The sequence below is a fragment of the Sciurus vulgaris genome, assembly GCF_902686455.1.
Source record: "Sciurus vulgaris genome assembly, chromosome: 10".
Lineage (NCBI taxonomy): Eukaryota > Metazoa > Chordata > Mammalia > Rodentia > Sciuridae > Sciurus > Sciurus vulgaris.
This window is the reverse complement of record NC_136470.1, coordinates 137,640,340-137,656,908: the sequence shown is the minus strand read 5'-3', so window position 1 is coordinate 137,656,908 and position 16,569 is coordinate 137,640,340. Positions and strand designations below refer to the sequence as shown.

The following is a 16,569-nucleotide window of genomic DNA, read 5'->3' as shown; positions in this document are numbered from 1 at the left end:
AAAATTGTTTAAAGTTAAAAATACATGTACGAAGTCTTAATGAACCCTACTCTTCTTTGAGGTTAGTATGAGTTCATGTTGGATTTTTGGTCCTTGTTTTCATCAAATAGCATACTGGGAACTTTTTTTTTTTTTTTTTTGTGGTGCTGGGGATCAAACCCAGGGCCTGTGCTTACAAGGCAAGCACTCTACCGACTGAGCTATCTCCCCAGCCCACATACTAGAAAACTTTAAAAAACATTTTGGTAGTTGTAGATGGGTAGCATGCCTGTATTTTTGTTATGCTGACGACAACCCAGTGCCTCACACACGCTAAGCAAGTGCTCTGCCACTGAGGAACAACCCCAGCCCCATAAAAGCAACTTTTATCCAAAACTTGTCTCCTTCAAAGCACTTTCTTCACAAAGTTGACTACCTTTTCCAGTCCTGTTGTCCCCACTGGTGCAATCTGGGTCTTCTCTGGTATCTTCACAAATTTTACCTTTCTGATGTCATGCCCACCATTTTGGGGGAAAAACACCCTCCAATGTACATTGAAAGATAGCTTGGGTTCTGTGATCATTTCTTTGCCTTCGGTTCTCTCACCCAGGCAAGCTCACCTGAATCACAGCATTCCCTCTGCCTAGATACAATCGTATCATTACATGTATGAATCACTCAGCAGTTGGGTCTTACTAACTCATGTTGAAAGTTTTGACTTGTTCACTTTAGAAATAGTAAGTACTAAAAGACTACTTACAAACAGCTTGCAATGCCAAGAATTACATTTTAATAACCCTAAAACTACATGTATGGGAGGAAAGAATATGCCTGTCAGAAAAATCAGTACAACCACTTTACTATTAAAATTTTCCTTTTTAATAATTTATTTAAATAAGATATTTGAAGCAGTTTAGAAAAACAAGATTTGTATTTTATTTCCTTGTAAAAATCTTTACACATGCAGACAAACCAGTGTTAAGAAAGTATTCACCATCATTTAAACAAATAACCCACTTAAATAGAACAATGTCTGCAATTTTTATCTGTATAAAAATAAGATACATTTTTACAGAATTCACGCTCCAGTTTTTATACCAATAAACAATACACAACTATAATAAAGTACAATTGAACCTGACCATGGTTTTCAATTAGATACTGCTAGGGCATTTTAATGTGCAAAAAAATTTAACATAGTTCTTTTCAAAAGAAAATGTCCTCAGTGTTTCTAGAGACCTAGAGGGTTTAAGAAATCGAATCCTAATCAGTTTGCTTTTCATGTTTTGATTGAGTCCATCCATCACGCTGCAGATAGGTAAAATCAGGAACCCACGCCAGCTCACAGAAGAGTCAGCGCCTGTGCCTGCTGTGTCCTGAGCGACTGCCACCATGGTGCTTCCCTTTATGGGACCTCTCAAAGGAGCGCGATCTTTCACGCCTGTCCCTATGATGTCCCCTTTCATGCCTGTGTTTCTTGGCAGCATCCGAGTGATCCCGAGACTTGCTCTGAGATCGAGAACGGGACTTTTTCCTTTTATGACCATGTCTATTTGAACTTTTTAAATCCTCTCTGGTGTGCTTGGCTTTAAGGTGAGGAGAACCATGATTATGATGTCTTCGAGGGCTTTCACTGTGACTGCGGGACCTGCTTCTTGATCTTGAGCTGTATGTTCCAGATCGACTCCGCCTATTATTATAACTTAGATAATAAAAATTTGAGGTTTAGATTCAGTTTCTACAGGGAACAGATTGTTAGTGAGTTGGTGCTCGCTAACAGGCAAAATAAAAGGCTGTAACATCAAGGACAAGCCAGAACTGACGGCTCCTAAGTCTCTCCATCCCTAAATCCTCTACACCTCACAGAGATGGAAGCATGCTACCTACATTCCAAGGAGAACCCGAGTAACTGGCATTTTACAGCATTCTGAGTTGTGCTTTTCCTGACCATCTCCCACATGCTCAAAGAGCCAGAAGGAGCTAATAATCGAATTCAAGTTAACTAGGAAAGATTCTTTAAGCTTTGGTTAACTTTACTGGTCACTATTAAGACATCAGTGGCTATAATTTCTCCAAAAAAAATCACCAGAGAAAACAAATTAAAATATGCCACAGAGCTGGGGATGTAACTCAGTGGTACAGTGCTCACCTAGTAGCATGCACAGGTCTTACGTTCAATAACCAGTACAAAACAAAAGGCACACACCCAAACACATCCCCAGCTCAGTTCTCATAATGCAGGCTCATGTTTAAAGTCTAAACCTACTCTAACTTTCAAAAATCTATGTTAAGTATTTTTAAAAAGTAACAACCTTTAAAGACTCCAAATAAGATGCCTTCCTAAACCATCTGTACTTACTGTCTTCTTGGAGTATGTGATCTAGAACGTGACCGTGTTCTTGATCTTGATCGACTTGCACTTCTGCTATTTCTACTTCTCTTGCTGTCTTTTCTTACACTTCAAAAAACACATTTTAGTTACATACTTAGCATGTTAGAAAGAACATGATTCCTCAAACCACTTTCCAATTCAAGTGCACTCACCCATTGTAAGGGCTTTTGGAAGCCTGTTGTCTGTCCTCAGGTTCCTTTTTGACAGTCTTCACATTAATGGAAATGGGTGACTTCTCTTCAGCTTTTACTTCTCTTGGTGATGCTTTGAAGACATGATGATGACATATTAACTACTGGATTTAAGAGGGCCAAAGTTGTTTCAAAAAGTAAACACTATGCTTCCAAGTATCACCTTTATCTGATTTTGCCATAGAGAAAACAGTAACAGCTTCTTAATATCTTTGTTTCTACTGTTAAATGCTGATACAACTCATTTTAATTCTGAATGTTTCTTACATGGTTTAGAGGCTGGAGAAAATCCACCAAGGGTTGAAAGGGCCGGAGTTCCATCAGGATTCAATCCCTTTGCTTTTAATTTGGCTTCCTGCAAGGCTACTTTTCTTTTTTCTACTTCTTTTTCCAACAATTCATAATTAGGCTGTTGGGGAAAAACAGAGTTAGTATTTCCACTTTATAGTCATTTCAGCTTCTTGACTGACAAATTAGTACTAAAACAGGATTACCTTTTTTCTGGTATAAAGCCTAAGTGTCTCTATGCAGATCTCTTGGATCTCCTCTTCTGTAGTACCAAAAAGAAGAAACCAATGGGGGCGAGTTGGCAATGGAATCTAAGCCACAAAGAGAGAATGGTTCAAACTTTTGCTGGTTTTTACTGGAATCACTTTAACTCTTGAGATGTGTTACATGGAAAAAAACAGATTGTGTACACCTACCTGAAGTGCTCTGGCTGCAAGGTAGATGCAAGCACATGCTATAGTCTCTGGTTGAAAGCGAACAAAAACATTGGTTCGAAGACTGTCATTCATATAATTCCTGAAAAATATTTCAACTATAAGCTTTGCATATAAACAAACCAGTTCTTCTGAAGCTTACATTATATTGGAGACTCAATCTACTTTATTCTTTTTTCTTCTCTTGTATTTACATTCTCATATTCTAGCATGTAACAATTCTTAGCTCAAAGAATCAGAAGAGAATACCAGGACCATTCTTCAGTTGTCCTATATAAAACCAAAGACCTTTTAAATAATTCTGTATTACTATCCTTACAGAAGTTACCCCTAAATTCTTTTAATGTATTTCTATAAAAAGCAATGCTCTGAAAGTTAATTCTGACATGACTAATTCCAGAAACAATAAACCACTCCAATAATACTTCAAGCCATTAATTGTTGACCATCTCTCCTTTATCCACAATGAAAAGCAGTGTCAACCAAGTTCTTTCAAAAGCTCAAAATGCTGTGACAGGGGTAAAAAGGCATTTTTAGTAAGAACCCACACCAAGTTACACTTATATCAAGAAAACTAAGCTACTTCAACAAACCTAGGTAGAAAATGAAGAGCAATAAATATACATAATGGCCTTGTTTACATACCTTTTTTGGAACTAAGCATATAAATAAAAAGCAATACACTAATTAAATAAACAGCTGAAAAGTTTAGAACCTTCCCCCACAATATTCCTAAACTAATAAAGAAATATTACAAGTTCTTTAAAAGCTTAAGCTAAAATTAATGGATTATTTCTTTAAAAAAACCCTATCATCCATTAAAAACTTTTAAAATTTTATAGAATACATTAAAAAATCATGCATTTCATAAAAGCAGTGAGACTTTTCTAATATTACTACTATTTACTGAGTCCAAAAGATGCATGGCAGTCAAAAAAGACATCTCAGTAGAAAATTCCAGAATATAAAACTTACTTAATTCTTGCATATCAATAATCTTAACAGTTGTGGCTGAACCACAATCTCCTTGCTTGACCTTAGTCAGTTTCCAAGTCTTATATCTGTATCTCAAAGGTCCAAGTTAAAAAGCATTTAAGTAATATCAGCTTTTCTCTTAAAAACAAAGTAGTTCTTTTAATATTACTGTCTGCAATAGCTCAGTAACTGTAAATTAACCCAACACGGGCACTGGTGTCCTTTTAAAGCTACAGGTTGTAGCCTCTTTTGGCAGAATTCATGCTATACACACTAAAAGTAGAGATTTACTCAAACTCCTAATTTAAAAAACCATTTAATTCATAATGGCTGGACAACAAAAAAATCTATCAAAAATGAACTATTCATTTTGATAGTTACAGGTATACATTAAATACATAGGCATGTTGAATAGTTACTTCTAGAAACAAATATACAAATCCTTTTGACACCCCGACAGAACTAGAAGATGCTGCCAGATGGATATGGACCACTTCAGTGAATCTCGGATGAGAGCTTGCACTGGATTGGCTGGAGAGCAGGGCAGCCAATCAGGCCATCCTGAGGTCATGGGCTGAAGTGCAGAGGGCAGAGTTCTATGACTTACCATCATGGACTACCCTTTAATTAAAGAGTAGAAAAAAGAACAAAGTTAAATTGAGTTCTCCATTTAAAGTAATTAGTCAAGCCAAGAAAACAGGAAGCAGAAATAAGCATTATTTACCTTTTGGTCAAAAAACAAAAAAAGAAAAAGCCCCAAAACAAACTTATCTCATTTTGGAAAGGGAAAATGAAACTTACTTTATTTCTGCTTCTGTTTTCCTGGCTAGGAAAGAAATGTAATAAAGGAACTTACCAGGCAGTTTGAACCAGGGTTTGATTACGTTCACATTCTAAGACTTGTAAATACATAACAATGATCTGAAGGACAAGGGAAAAAAAAAAATTCAATTTAGCATACTGACAATCTTTTCAGAGTACAGAATTCAATGAATAAAGTAACTGCAAATATTAAATGCAAGTTCTAACTTCTCTAAATTATACATAATATAGACCAATCTAAAATGTATCTGAGATTCAATGTGAGTTGTTATTAGATTGGAAATACTTTCCAAAATTGGAGGAAAATGGTGGTTAAAAATTTCACAAGAATACATTATATTTTTAACAAATGATTTACTATGTAATGGGCACTGTGCTATATTGTTTCACCTCATCTCCCAAGGTACACTTTACATGTTAAAAAAAAAAACAAAAAACCTGGATGCCGTTTTAATGACAAGTGTTTCCAGATCCCTAGTATCTTCATTCCACTTTATAATCTTAAACATCAGAAACTGTGATATCTCTTGATGGGCCCAGTTAACAGCAGAGCCAAGGTGCTGCCTCAGAAAGTTCTGACCCAAGACCCACTCCTGTAACCACTGTGCTACTGCCTATATAGATGAGAAAGACGAAGAGATGATGGTAGAAACGAATGAACTTCCAATCATGGTAACAATGAGCAAACAATACACTGAACATTTTACTTTGTAGGACTCCTCCCCTGGTACTGGGCAATGAACCCAGGGTCTTGCACTACCACTGAACTATCTATTCCCAATCCTCAAAAATAATATATTTTTGTTTTTAAGATATGGTTTTGCAAAGTGGCTCAGGTTAGCCTGGACCTTATGGTCTTTCTGCCTTCACCTCCCAAGTTGCTGGGATTATAGGCATTGACCATTGTACCTGGCTGCCAGGTACTTTTGCAGGTAGCGTTACTCATTCAGAAGAAGTACACCACCACCTATTTTTTAGGTGGGAAAAGAGTATCCATGTTATCTATGATCACACAGTTAAGAGGGAGATTTTGAACTTATGTCTTAACTCCCATTTTATTGATAAATCTCAACACTCAAAAGAATATTTTTTAAACCAAAATTAATTCTCAAATATATAACAAACCGAAGTTAAAAATTTTACAAAAATCCCTAATACTTACGAAACACAATTTCTGTACTCTACAACTCACCTTATGGGGATGCTTGACATGAACACAAAATCCCAACTCCTTTAGCACCCTCCTTTCTGCTTTGATAACTTGATTTTTGGTGTTAATGTAGTTCTGATCAAGGATCAGGGGGCTTGGAGTCCTATAGTTTGTAAGAAATAAAATCAAAACTGTTTTGCACATCCAAAAAATTTTATTTGTGGCATCTCCGTTTTCCCTTCCAACCAACTATTGGCAACAGAAACCAGCTTTTTAAACTCCTGCAAACAAGTTAAAGCATTAATCTTGTGCTGTCCAAGTTATACTAATTAAATACATACATCTAGACTTAAATTCCTAAAAGAACGAACTCAACTCTTACAAAACAGACATCACTTCAATACTCTTAAATTTATCCTTGGTCAATTTTTTCATCTTAAAGATTAATTTAACTTCACACCATTATCACAGACCTCACTAGGCTCCAGAAACTTCCCAATGACAAAAATCAATGTGCCTGTGAAGATTTATAGCATTAGAAAGTCCTCACAAAAACAATGCTTCTAAAAATTCATTTTATAGAATTGTCAACTCTTGGCTAGTTAATCCACAAAATAAAAACTAGTGAAAAAACAGCCTTATTTAATTCTGAGTTCCCTTAAGGATTTATTTAAACCAACTGTTCCAAAAACACCTCTCTAACCAACCAAACAAACAAAAGAACCTATGAACACTAAAGATTTCTCAATTTCCAAAGAAATAAATCTTAAACAGGTTCAAAACTCAAAAGTGATCTGTGAGATCCAGCCCTAAATCTCGCAATAAATGTCTATGAAATGCAAAAAGAGAGCAAAAGGTCATAGTGAGGCTACCAGAAGAACACATTCAAGGTCTCTGTGCCAGACTAAATTCTGATAACTTCAAAAGTTTGTATGGTATGAAAGGCTATCCATGTCGATGTTTCAATGCTTTGAAAATAACTCACAAAATGATGCTGACCCAAATGTTTTGCTTTCTATATAGGGAAAAACACTACCCTTTACAGTAAAAGATATCTTATGCTTCATAATTTGACACAGAGGGACTGAACCCAGGGGCACTTAACCACTGAGCCACATCCTCAGCCTTTTTTATATTTCATAGACAGGGTCTCACACTAAGTTGCTTAGGGCCTTGCTAAGTGGCTGAGGCTGACTTTGAACTCGTGATCCTCCTGCCTCAGCCTTCCGAGCTGCTGGGATTACAGGTATGCGCCACCACACCCAGCATATCCTACAATTTTAACTGGCATTTACTTAAGGAAATATTAAGGAATGTTAACTTCCCATTTTTTAAAAAAAAGTCCACAAATGTACTATGTCCTTCAATACTTCCGTAGTCCTAACCAACAAACAAGACAGCTTTAGTAAGGCAATGATCCGATATTAAGTATATGTGTAAAACATTTCTTTATTTTCCCCCATACTGAATTCACATTCATCCAAAAGATGAGTTTCTACTCTGGGAAGAGCACATCATCTACTTTTAAGGCTGTCATTCTGAATATTTATCTCAATGTACACCTAACATAAAAATTAATCTCATGAGCTACATTAACTAACCCCCTTCTGGTGACATTATCGAAGTTTTAAAAAAGTTAAAAAAAAAAACTTTACTTTCTCTCACCTGACATCATTCTAAAACTGAAATGCTTACTAGACTACTACTAATTATTCTATATACTTTTTATTGAATTACATTAAACAAAAGTTAGTAGAGCTGACAAGATGAAAGTGGAAAACTGGTTGTTACCTAATGCTGAAAACTGGCTGTCATTAAGTTCAATGGCCATGACAGCTACAAAATTAGGAATAAGGCCAATGATCTGAGGGATGATTACTCTTAATATCATGACAAAGCCATTTTATTGGGGCAATGGGCTACAAATTGCTATTTGAAAGAAAAAATTCAAAATACAACAATGAGAGCTACCAACATATATATGAAATCACTCCGTAGATCTTTAGGTTATTTTTTCAGGTTTTATCATTAGTAGAGGAAATTTGGAAAATCAAATCCACTTGACTTTTTAATTGATGACTGGTTGTCTGATGACTCCCTCAACTGGTATTAGGAGACAGAAAAGTTCCAGTGTTAACATAGAATACAAAATTCGTAACTCCCTATAATCCGGTTGGCAAAGCACACCATTAAAATCCCTATGAAGATATTTTATGAAAGCAAAGTTCTCAATTTTATCCATTTATTTTGATACAATGTATCCCTACCTCTTACCAAAAACAAAACAAAAAAAAAAAAAACACTGCTTTAAGAGCTGCCTTCAAATGATAAAATTTGCTCTTTCAGTTTAGCTTAACACTTATTTCAATTATGCCTATTAGCTGGTCTCAAATCAGACTTCATTAACTAAGTAACTCTGCTTTAACAAACTATTTTCCATCTAAATTGTCATAACTGTTACTTTCCTTCCATTTTTTGGTCAAAAATCTCAATGACTTCAAAACAGACGGAACCAACCCACTATAATTCAACAATATACTCTATTTTAGTCCTATTATCTGATGTTTTAAGTTAATTTTGTAGATATATGGCTTTACCTCACAAATCAGGCTGGAAGAACAAAACTTACAACTACTTTTTAGAGATCATTTTTTAATCAGAAACAGAAAAAAAAAAATGTCTCATTCATAAATCAGCAGTAAGCAAGTCCTCTTTTACGCAACTAGGTATCGATTAGTACTTTTTGTAGCAACATATTAAACGGGATTGAAGTCTACCAGAATTTCTTTCCCAATCAGGTGAGTGTTCTGTGCCAAGAAGGTCTTGAAGAGGTGGTATTTAAAAATCTCTTCAGAGAAAAAATTAAGTCTTTGCCAGATAGAGAACCTCAGGAATAATTTTATCAACACTCAAACTACTGAATGCTACCCTTCTTTGCCTGAAGTTTTTGTCAGATTTTTCTGATTAACTTAAGTGGCAGTAATTTTCAAATTTCAGGAAGCCCTAATCTTTAGTCATTAGAAGTTTAACTGATAAGCTACTTTTCTTTGGAGTAATTAAACTGAAATACAACTCAACACAAAGTCTTAAAAAGTCCAAACATGGTTAATCTCAATCATGTGCTATAAGGACAGAGACTTTGGAACCAGTTCTTCAAGACATCTTTCTAAAACCAGATGAGTGGTATAGGAGGGGGAAGATTGCTACTCAATACACAGAAATTTGTAACACCTACTTCAAAAAGTAGCAACATTCTTTAAAGGCGTTTAAACAAACTGAAGGCCACCGAAAGAACTACAGAAATAAACTGCAGGAGGTTGCTGGAATACATGACAATAACACCTAAGACCTCCCAACTCTACAAACATTAAAAATATCACAAGTCACCAATAAGAATGGTTAAACCAGTCTGAAATTTTGTCTTACACAAACCTTAAGAGTATGAACATGGGCTCCTGAAAACCACCTACACCTCCCAAAAACCCTTAATTTACTAGGACTATTCTACATATTAAGTGTAAATTATTCTTGGAAACTACTTAAATAAGAAAGCAATTGTCCCTTTAAATTCAGCCATCTAATCTGAACTTTAAGAAAATTTTCACACAACAAAAAGCTGCAGGGGAATAGGCCAAATGACCCAAGTTAAGAACTAGGCATCACACCTTTTTTTTTAAAAAAGTGCCTCTAGTGATTTTACTGTGTAACCAGGAGTGAAAAACAATGCCCTAAAAGCTACATGAACAATGTAGTAATCCTGTAATTATGAAAGTCACAAAATAATATACAGTATGCAGAAACTAATCTAAAATATATAAAAACAAACTGATATGCAGTACCTTACCTAAATGTAGTATTGATAGTACATTCAAATGACAACCTATTAACCTCTGGGGGCGGGGGGAAGCAAAACTAAGCTACAGTTAACAGTAATAACTTGGACAGCAAAGACAAAAGCTTATAACAAGAAACAGGAGTTTTTCTAAATGGTTCACCAGTGGCCAACCTGTTAGTCCCCGATTCCAGTGACCTATTCTCAGAGCACTGGCTTCTCCTTGGGGATTTTCGATACTTCACTCACTGTTGCCATGACGACAGCTTCATCTCTATGTACCACTCCACATCACCCAGGCTTTGGTAAATGTAGCTGGTCGCTGTATAGTCGGTTGCAAGGGAAAAAAGAGTTGAAGTTAATAACATATACAAGTTACGTGTCTGAGTAAACTTGTAATATGCACAGAAACACTTTACATCTGCTTTTTTAAAAAAGGGCTTCCATGCAATTAACTCCTTTTAAATTTCATGCTATAATCAGACTTCTAAGATTGAAACAAAATCTGTTTCTCATTTTGGCCAAAAAATGCAGTTACATCAGACACAACAATCAGAAAGGATTATTTTAAATTCCAAGGTTTTTATAGTAAAAAGACTCTGTTCTAACATCAAGAAAGACATCACAGGATTTTTCAAAAAGATAATCATGTGTGATTATGTAATAGTTGGCTCAATGATTCAAATACTACTAGAACACTACTTCCACTAAACAAACAGAATCCTTTGAATAACGATAAAGAGCCTTATATTAATTTTATTTTAAAACACCCTGAAGAAATCAGCCACAACTCAAAATGCAGATTTAAATTCAGACCAGATAAATACCAATTTGAAATCCTCTTATTTCCCAGGGATTCCTCACCAAGGAACCGAAGTTATTTTAAAATGAAATAAAATTGACTCCAATCCCAGACACAGGATGATTAAGAAAAGATTGGGAAGAAAAAGCATTTAAGAAAACTAAAAATGCTATGAAAAGTATCTGGATAGCAATGATTTGGATGTTCTGACTAGGCTAAACTTTTTAAAAGTTATTTTAATATGTGCTTGTCAAGATAGTTCCATTACAGCCAACTAGATTCCACCAATAAGAACCACTTATGTAGGATACTGATTTGGCACTAACCAACACCCGAACCCCCAAACAACTTACAATTCTTTTTAACTACCTTCCTTTCAAACTTAGCACAGCACTAAGTGAACACAAAAACTAACCTACACCAAGAATAGTCTTCTGTGGCATGTACTATAAGTCTCCTGTAGATACAGGAAGCCCTACAGCTAGGCTTTTTGGTACTGCCTCAAGAACACATAAGTCCACATAAGTTATCAGGTAATCACAACACCTAAAGATACTGTTTCAGTCTCTCTGTATTTCTTACAAGAGCAAATAAAAGGGCTGTATCTAATTGCAACTCAATCTTATGAGTTATTTTTCTAACCCACTCACTGAGACTGTAGCTGACCAAACAAAATACCTGTTTAATCCCTTTGACTTCAAACTTCAAACTTTATCACCTTGCAGTCCTTCCTTTCAGATCCGGTATTATGCGATATATCGGAGTTCAATGTTGAGAAGTACTCTAACAAAAGCCAACCTCAATTGATAAAGAATTAACTGGGACTTCAAGTAGAGTAACAATCTACACAGAACTTAGCCACAATATTAACTTGAACTAGTGTTTAAAACACCCAGCCTTCAGTCTTCCAGAGGGGGCAAGGGGGAAAAAACTTACAGAATACACTCACACTTGAGCCAAACGTATTCCCTTTCTCGTTTAATCTTAAGCCAAGGGTCTGGCTTCACAGCACTGTTAGGATTGTCCATAAATGCAACTGCCTCTACAAACTTTAGATAGCTGGTTAATTGGGTTTTTCAAGTTAATGTGAATATCAATGTTCCTACATTAATTTTAACACCTAAATTAAAACCAGTTTTCCTTTGATCCGGACTGAGGGAAAAGATGTTTCGATTTGATGATTGGTGCACGGTACAGCAAGTAGCAAGAGATGCTAAATCCAATTAAGCCAATCTTACCTTTTTCCTCTTAACTGGCGGAGGTGGTGGAATACATTAATCACATCTCTTATCCTTCTGGGCGCCTCTTCGATCTTCGAAGCAAGGTTAATACAGGCCATGGCGACAATCTGAAAGAACCCACGAACAAACGGAAACGATTTCAACCTCCCGAACTACGAAGTAGGATTAAGAAAGCCCACCCCCACCCTTCGGGTCTAGGGAACTTATTTTTATCCGGAAACTTAAAGCTCGGCGGGGATCAGCCTGGCCAAGGCCGCTCCAGCGGGCGCGCACGTGGGCCGGGCCGCTTCCGGGCGGCCGGCGCCGCGGGGTACAAAGGCCCGCCCTGCCCGCCCCGCCGCCCCCGCTTCCGGCCCGAGCCGCCCGGCCGCCCCCGCGGCGCTCACCTCGAAGCTGTGCTTGACGAAGGACTTGGAGTAGAAGAAGCGGTGGAACAGCACCTGCCCCGTCGCCATCGCCACCTGCAGACAGAGGAGCGCGGTCAGGCGGCGCCGCCATCTTGGGCCGCCCGCCCGCCCGTCCGCCCGCCCGCGGCCCGGCCGGCCACTCACCTGCGGCAGGCGCAGCAGGATGCCGGCGGCCTGGATGAGCTCGCAGCCCAGGATGCGCAGGTCCGTCTCGCTGGGCAGGTCCAGCCCGTCCTGCATGGACGGCGTGGGCGACAGCCGCTCCTCCGGGATCAGCGAGTGGTCGATGGTGAGAGACACCTCCGAGTACAGCCGGTCGCCGATCAGGATGCCGCCCGTCGCCGCCGTTGTGGCGGCCGTCGCGCCGGAGCCGGGGCCGCCCGCGCCGGGGGCGGCCGAGGCGGCGGCGGCGGTCGCGGTCGGGTGAGGCCCGGACGCCATGGTCGCAGCGAGCTGCACGCACGCCCGACGCAGCCGTGGCCCGGCGAGACTAACAGCGCCCGGCGCGGCGCTCCGTGACGCCGGCCGCCTCACGCCGCGTGCGCGTCCGCCTGACGTCAGCGCGCCGGCGCCAGCTAGTCCCTGCGCCCCGCCCCGCGCGGCCCCGCGCGCCCTGGCTCGCCGCGCCGCCGGGGAAGGAAAGGCGGACGCGGCTCCCTGCTTTCTCTTCCCTGCACTGGGTCTGGGGAGGAGAAGCGGCTGTGTTGGACCGCTCGGGCCGTTTGTTTTGTTCTCCAGGCTTCATTTGGAAAAGCGTATTGAAACTTGGATCTGTGGGGCGAAGGGAATCTGGGTGCTTCTTAATATTTGGCAGCGAGGGCACTAAATAAAACATGGTCAGAGCCTCACTTAAGAAAAACTTAGTTCTGACCCTGCCCGGTAAGGCCCGAGGAGCTCTGAGTCCTGCCGCAGGGGGCTGGCCACTGACCCGGCGGCTTCCCAGCAGTTCTCTGGGTGTCGCTTCCTGGAAGACTTCCCTCCCTAACTTTCAGGGAAGTTTTGTGCGGGGATGATGTTGGGGGTGGACCCAAAGGCGCTCTTCCACTGGGCTACATCCCCAGACCCCTCTTAAATTTTGAAACAGGGTCTCAGTTTCCTCCCAAGTTGCTGGGATTACAGGTGTGCACCACTAGACCTGGCTGCGAAGTTTTTCAACCGAGGCCCTGTTGATAGACCCTGAGTTCATCCTTGTCTGAAAGGAAATCTAATGATATATTTTTACTCTTTCAAGCTTCAGATGACAGTTAAAGAGAAAAATGGAATTATCAGTGACTTCCTTGGGGTCCTGATGCTTAAATTGTTCTCATTCCATTAGACCCTGCAGACTCTCTGGGGAGTTTGCTTTTCATTATTATTTAACCTTCTGATTCTTGAATCCTAAAATCAGAGTTGGCATAGTTCCTTGAATTTCATTAGCAGTCAGATTTTCACCAATAGACCACAGGAGCTTAATAACACTACAAAAATTTAGCATAAGAGCAAGTGAAAGCCTGTAATCTCAGTGGCTTGGGAGGCTGAGGCAGGAGAATCCTCCTTTCAAAGCCAGCCTCAGCAACTTAGTGAGGAAAAGCAATTTTGCAAGACCCAGTCTCTAAATAATATGTATACAGAGAGAGCAAATGAAGCATAAGTCCCCAAATAGAAGCAAAACTCCTCTCTCTTCTGTCTCTCTCTTCCCTCCCCCTGCTTTTTTTTGGGGGTGGGGTGGGGTGCGGTACTGGATTTTACAGTGCCTGGATTCTCATGCGTGTTGGGCAATTACTATTACTGAGCTACAACACTGGCATTTTAAAAATTTTGAGACAGGTCTCCCTAAGTTTCTCAGGCTGGCCTGGAACTTGGGATCCTTCTGCTTCAGCCTCCTGAATAGCTGGGATTACAGGTGTGCAGCACTGCACCTGGTAGAACTACACTTCTAATAGAGGGAATGGTTCACACAAAGGCGGCAAATGTTAAGGTGACTGTAAAGGGCAAAATGCAGGCAGAGGAGGATGAATCATCATGTCACCAGGGACACCATAGAGCCTTAAGGTGGTAATCAAATTTCTGTGACAGCTGAGACATGGAACAGAAAACAAACTCACAGATAGAATCAACTGATACAGTAAATGGATCCTTGACAAAGTTTTCAAAAGCACATACTGGAAAAAAAAAAAGACAACTTTTTTAACAAGTGGTGCTGGGGAAGCTGGTTGTCCATACGTAGAAGAATGAGACTAAACCCTATCTCACCCTGCACGAAAGTCTACTCAAAATGAATCAAAGACCCAGGAATCAGACCAAACACTGCAAATCCTAGAAGAAACATAGGGGCAACACTCCAACATAGAGACACAGGCAGCGACTTTCTCAAAAGGACTTCTAAAGCTCAGGAAATTATGACAAGAGTTAAGAAATGCATGGTATCAAACTTAAAAACTTCTGCATGGCAGAGGAAACAAGAATGTGAATAGAGAATATACATATTCTAGATATTAACTCCCTGTGGGATAGGAGAACATCTCAGCTAGTTCCTCTTTTGACTAAGGGTGAACATCCAGAATATATAAAGAACTCAACAACAAAAATACAAATAACCCAATTAATAAATGGGCAACTGAACTAAACACACTTCTCAAAAGAAGAAATACACGAGAAAATGTCCAACATCATAAGCAATTAGGGAAGTGCTGATCACAACTACACAAATTTCATATCACTGCAGTTAGAACGGCAGCTGTCAAGATTACAAGCAATGATAAATACTGGAGAAAACATGGAGAATAAGGAACACTTTCACACTGTCGGTCGGTCCGATTGTAAATTAGTACAACCAGTATGGAAATCAGTATGGAGTTTCCTTAAAAGACTAGGAATGGAACTACCACATGACCCAGCTACACCTCTCCTTGGTATTTATCCTCAGGAAATAAAGTCATCACACTATAACAATACATGCATACCAAGGTTTAAAGCAGCACAACTCAGAATAGCCAAACTGGAACCAGCCTAGGTGTCCATCAATGGATGAACGCATAAAGAAGATGAGGTATATATACATGCAATGGAATATTAATCAGCCATAAAAAAAGAATAAAATTATGTCATTTGCAGGAAAATGGATGGACTTGAGAACATTATGTTAAGTGAAATAAGCCAAACTCAGAAAATCAAGGTTCATATATTTTGTTTTCTCTCATATTTAAAAGGGAAAAGGAAAAGAAAGGTGTATATGTGGGGGGAACTCATGAAAAATGAAGGGAGATCAGTAGCGTAGAGGAAAGACCGGAGCAAGGAGGAGAGGAGGGACCGAGAATACTGGGGATTGATATTGGTCAAATTATATTTTTTGCATGTTCAAATATGTAACAATGAATCACACCACAAAAAAGGGAAAACAAAACAGTCATTTGAATAACTATACTAGATAATAAATATAGACTGGCACAGTGTACCTACCTGTAATTCCAGCAACCTGGGAGACTGAGGCAGGAGGATCACAAATTGGAGGTCAGCCTTTGCAACTTAGCAAGAGCCATCTCAAAATAAAAAAATAAAAAAGACCAGGGGTGTAGGTCAGTGATAAAGAGTCCCTGAATTCAGTTCCCTGTACCAAAAAAAAGAAAAAGTAAGACTAATAGTGACCCAGGAAATAGGACCTATAGGGAAAACAGGGTCATTTAGTGTCATTCAGGATCCCAGCCTGATTGAAAGCTAGTCCTATTTGCAGGCCAACAAGGAAGCTGAAATGCTCGCGGTTCTGGTCTCTGTCTGCTCCCTGGCTGTTTATTTGGGTCATGACAATGTCTCCAGAAAAAAACTCTCTACTATAGACACCTGGAAGTGCCAACGGGGCTTTGTTTTGTTTTGCTTTGTTTTTTCGTTTTTAGTGCTGGAAATGGAACCCAGGGCCTCGGGTGTGCCAGGCAAGCATTCAACCGCTGAGCTACCCCCAGCCCCGGAATCATCTTTTTAAACCTTCTATTTTCTGAAATTTAAACAAAGATTTTTCTGTTTTCTGTTTTTGTTTTGTTATTTCAGTACTGGTGAGTCCACCAGAAGCATCGTCCCACTGAG

General features: G+C 39.2%; 1 protein-coding gene across 3 annotated transcripts; it reads right to left on the bottom strand.

Moving 5' to 3' along the window:
* Positions 1-891: 891 nt before the first annotated feature.
* Positions 892-16,260, bottom strand: CCNL1 (cyclin L1). 3 transcript variants are annotated; one of them, XM_079156412.1, is made up of 11 exons: positions 12,658-14,226; positions 12,493-12,567; positions 12,104-12,213; positions 6,274-6,394; positions 5,116-5,180; positions 3,267-3,366; positions 3,057-3,161; positions 2,830-2,971; positions 2,524-2,635; positions 2,339-2,437; positions 892-1,681 (listed from the first exon to the last, which is right to left on the bottom strand). In XM_079156412.1, exons 1-11 carry the CDS (start codon positions 12,952-12,954, stop codon positions 1,333-1,335), a joined length of 1,575 nt encoding a protein of 524 aa, XP_079012538.1. In that variant the 5' UTR covers positions 12,955-14,226; the 3' UTR covers positions 892-1,332. The 3 variants fall into 3 exon arrangements, 2 of the variants coding, with proteins under 2 accessions (XP_079012538.1, XP_079012539.1); XM_079156413.1 differs by lacking the exons at positions 12,493-12,567; positions 12,658-14,226 and adding an exon at positions 10,313-10,385; XR_013766605.1 differs by lacking the exons at positions 892-1,681; positions 2,339-2,437; positions 2,524-2,635; positions 2,830-2,971 and having other exon boundaries at positions 3,112-3,161; positions 3,267-4,880; positions 12,658-16,260.
* Positions 16,261-16,569: the final 309 nt, after the last annotated feature.

What these genes read in the sequence shown, in the direction of transcription:
- CCNL1 (XM_079156412.1), bottom strand. Translation starts at nt 12,954, where the DNA reads ATGGCGTCCGGGCCTCACCCGACCGCGACCGCCGCCGCCGCCTCGGCC. An exon ending in TCCTGCTGCGCCTGCCGCAG is followed by an intron (nt 12,568 to 12,657) that starts GTGAGTGGCCGG and finishes CTCTGTCTGCAG; the next exon opens with GTGGCGATGGCGACGGGGCA. An exon ending in TCACATACTCCAAGAAGACA is followed by an intron (nt 1,682 to 2,338) that starts GTAAGTACAGAT and finishes TTATTATCTAAG; the next exon opens with TTATAATAATAGGCGGAGTC.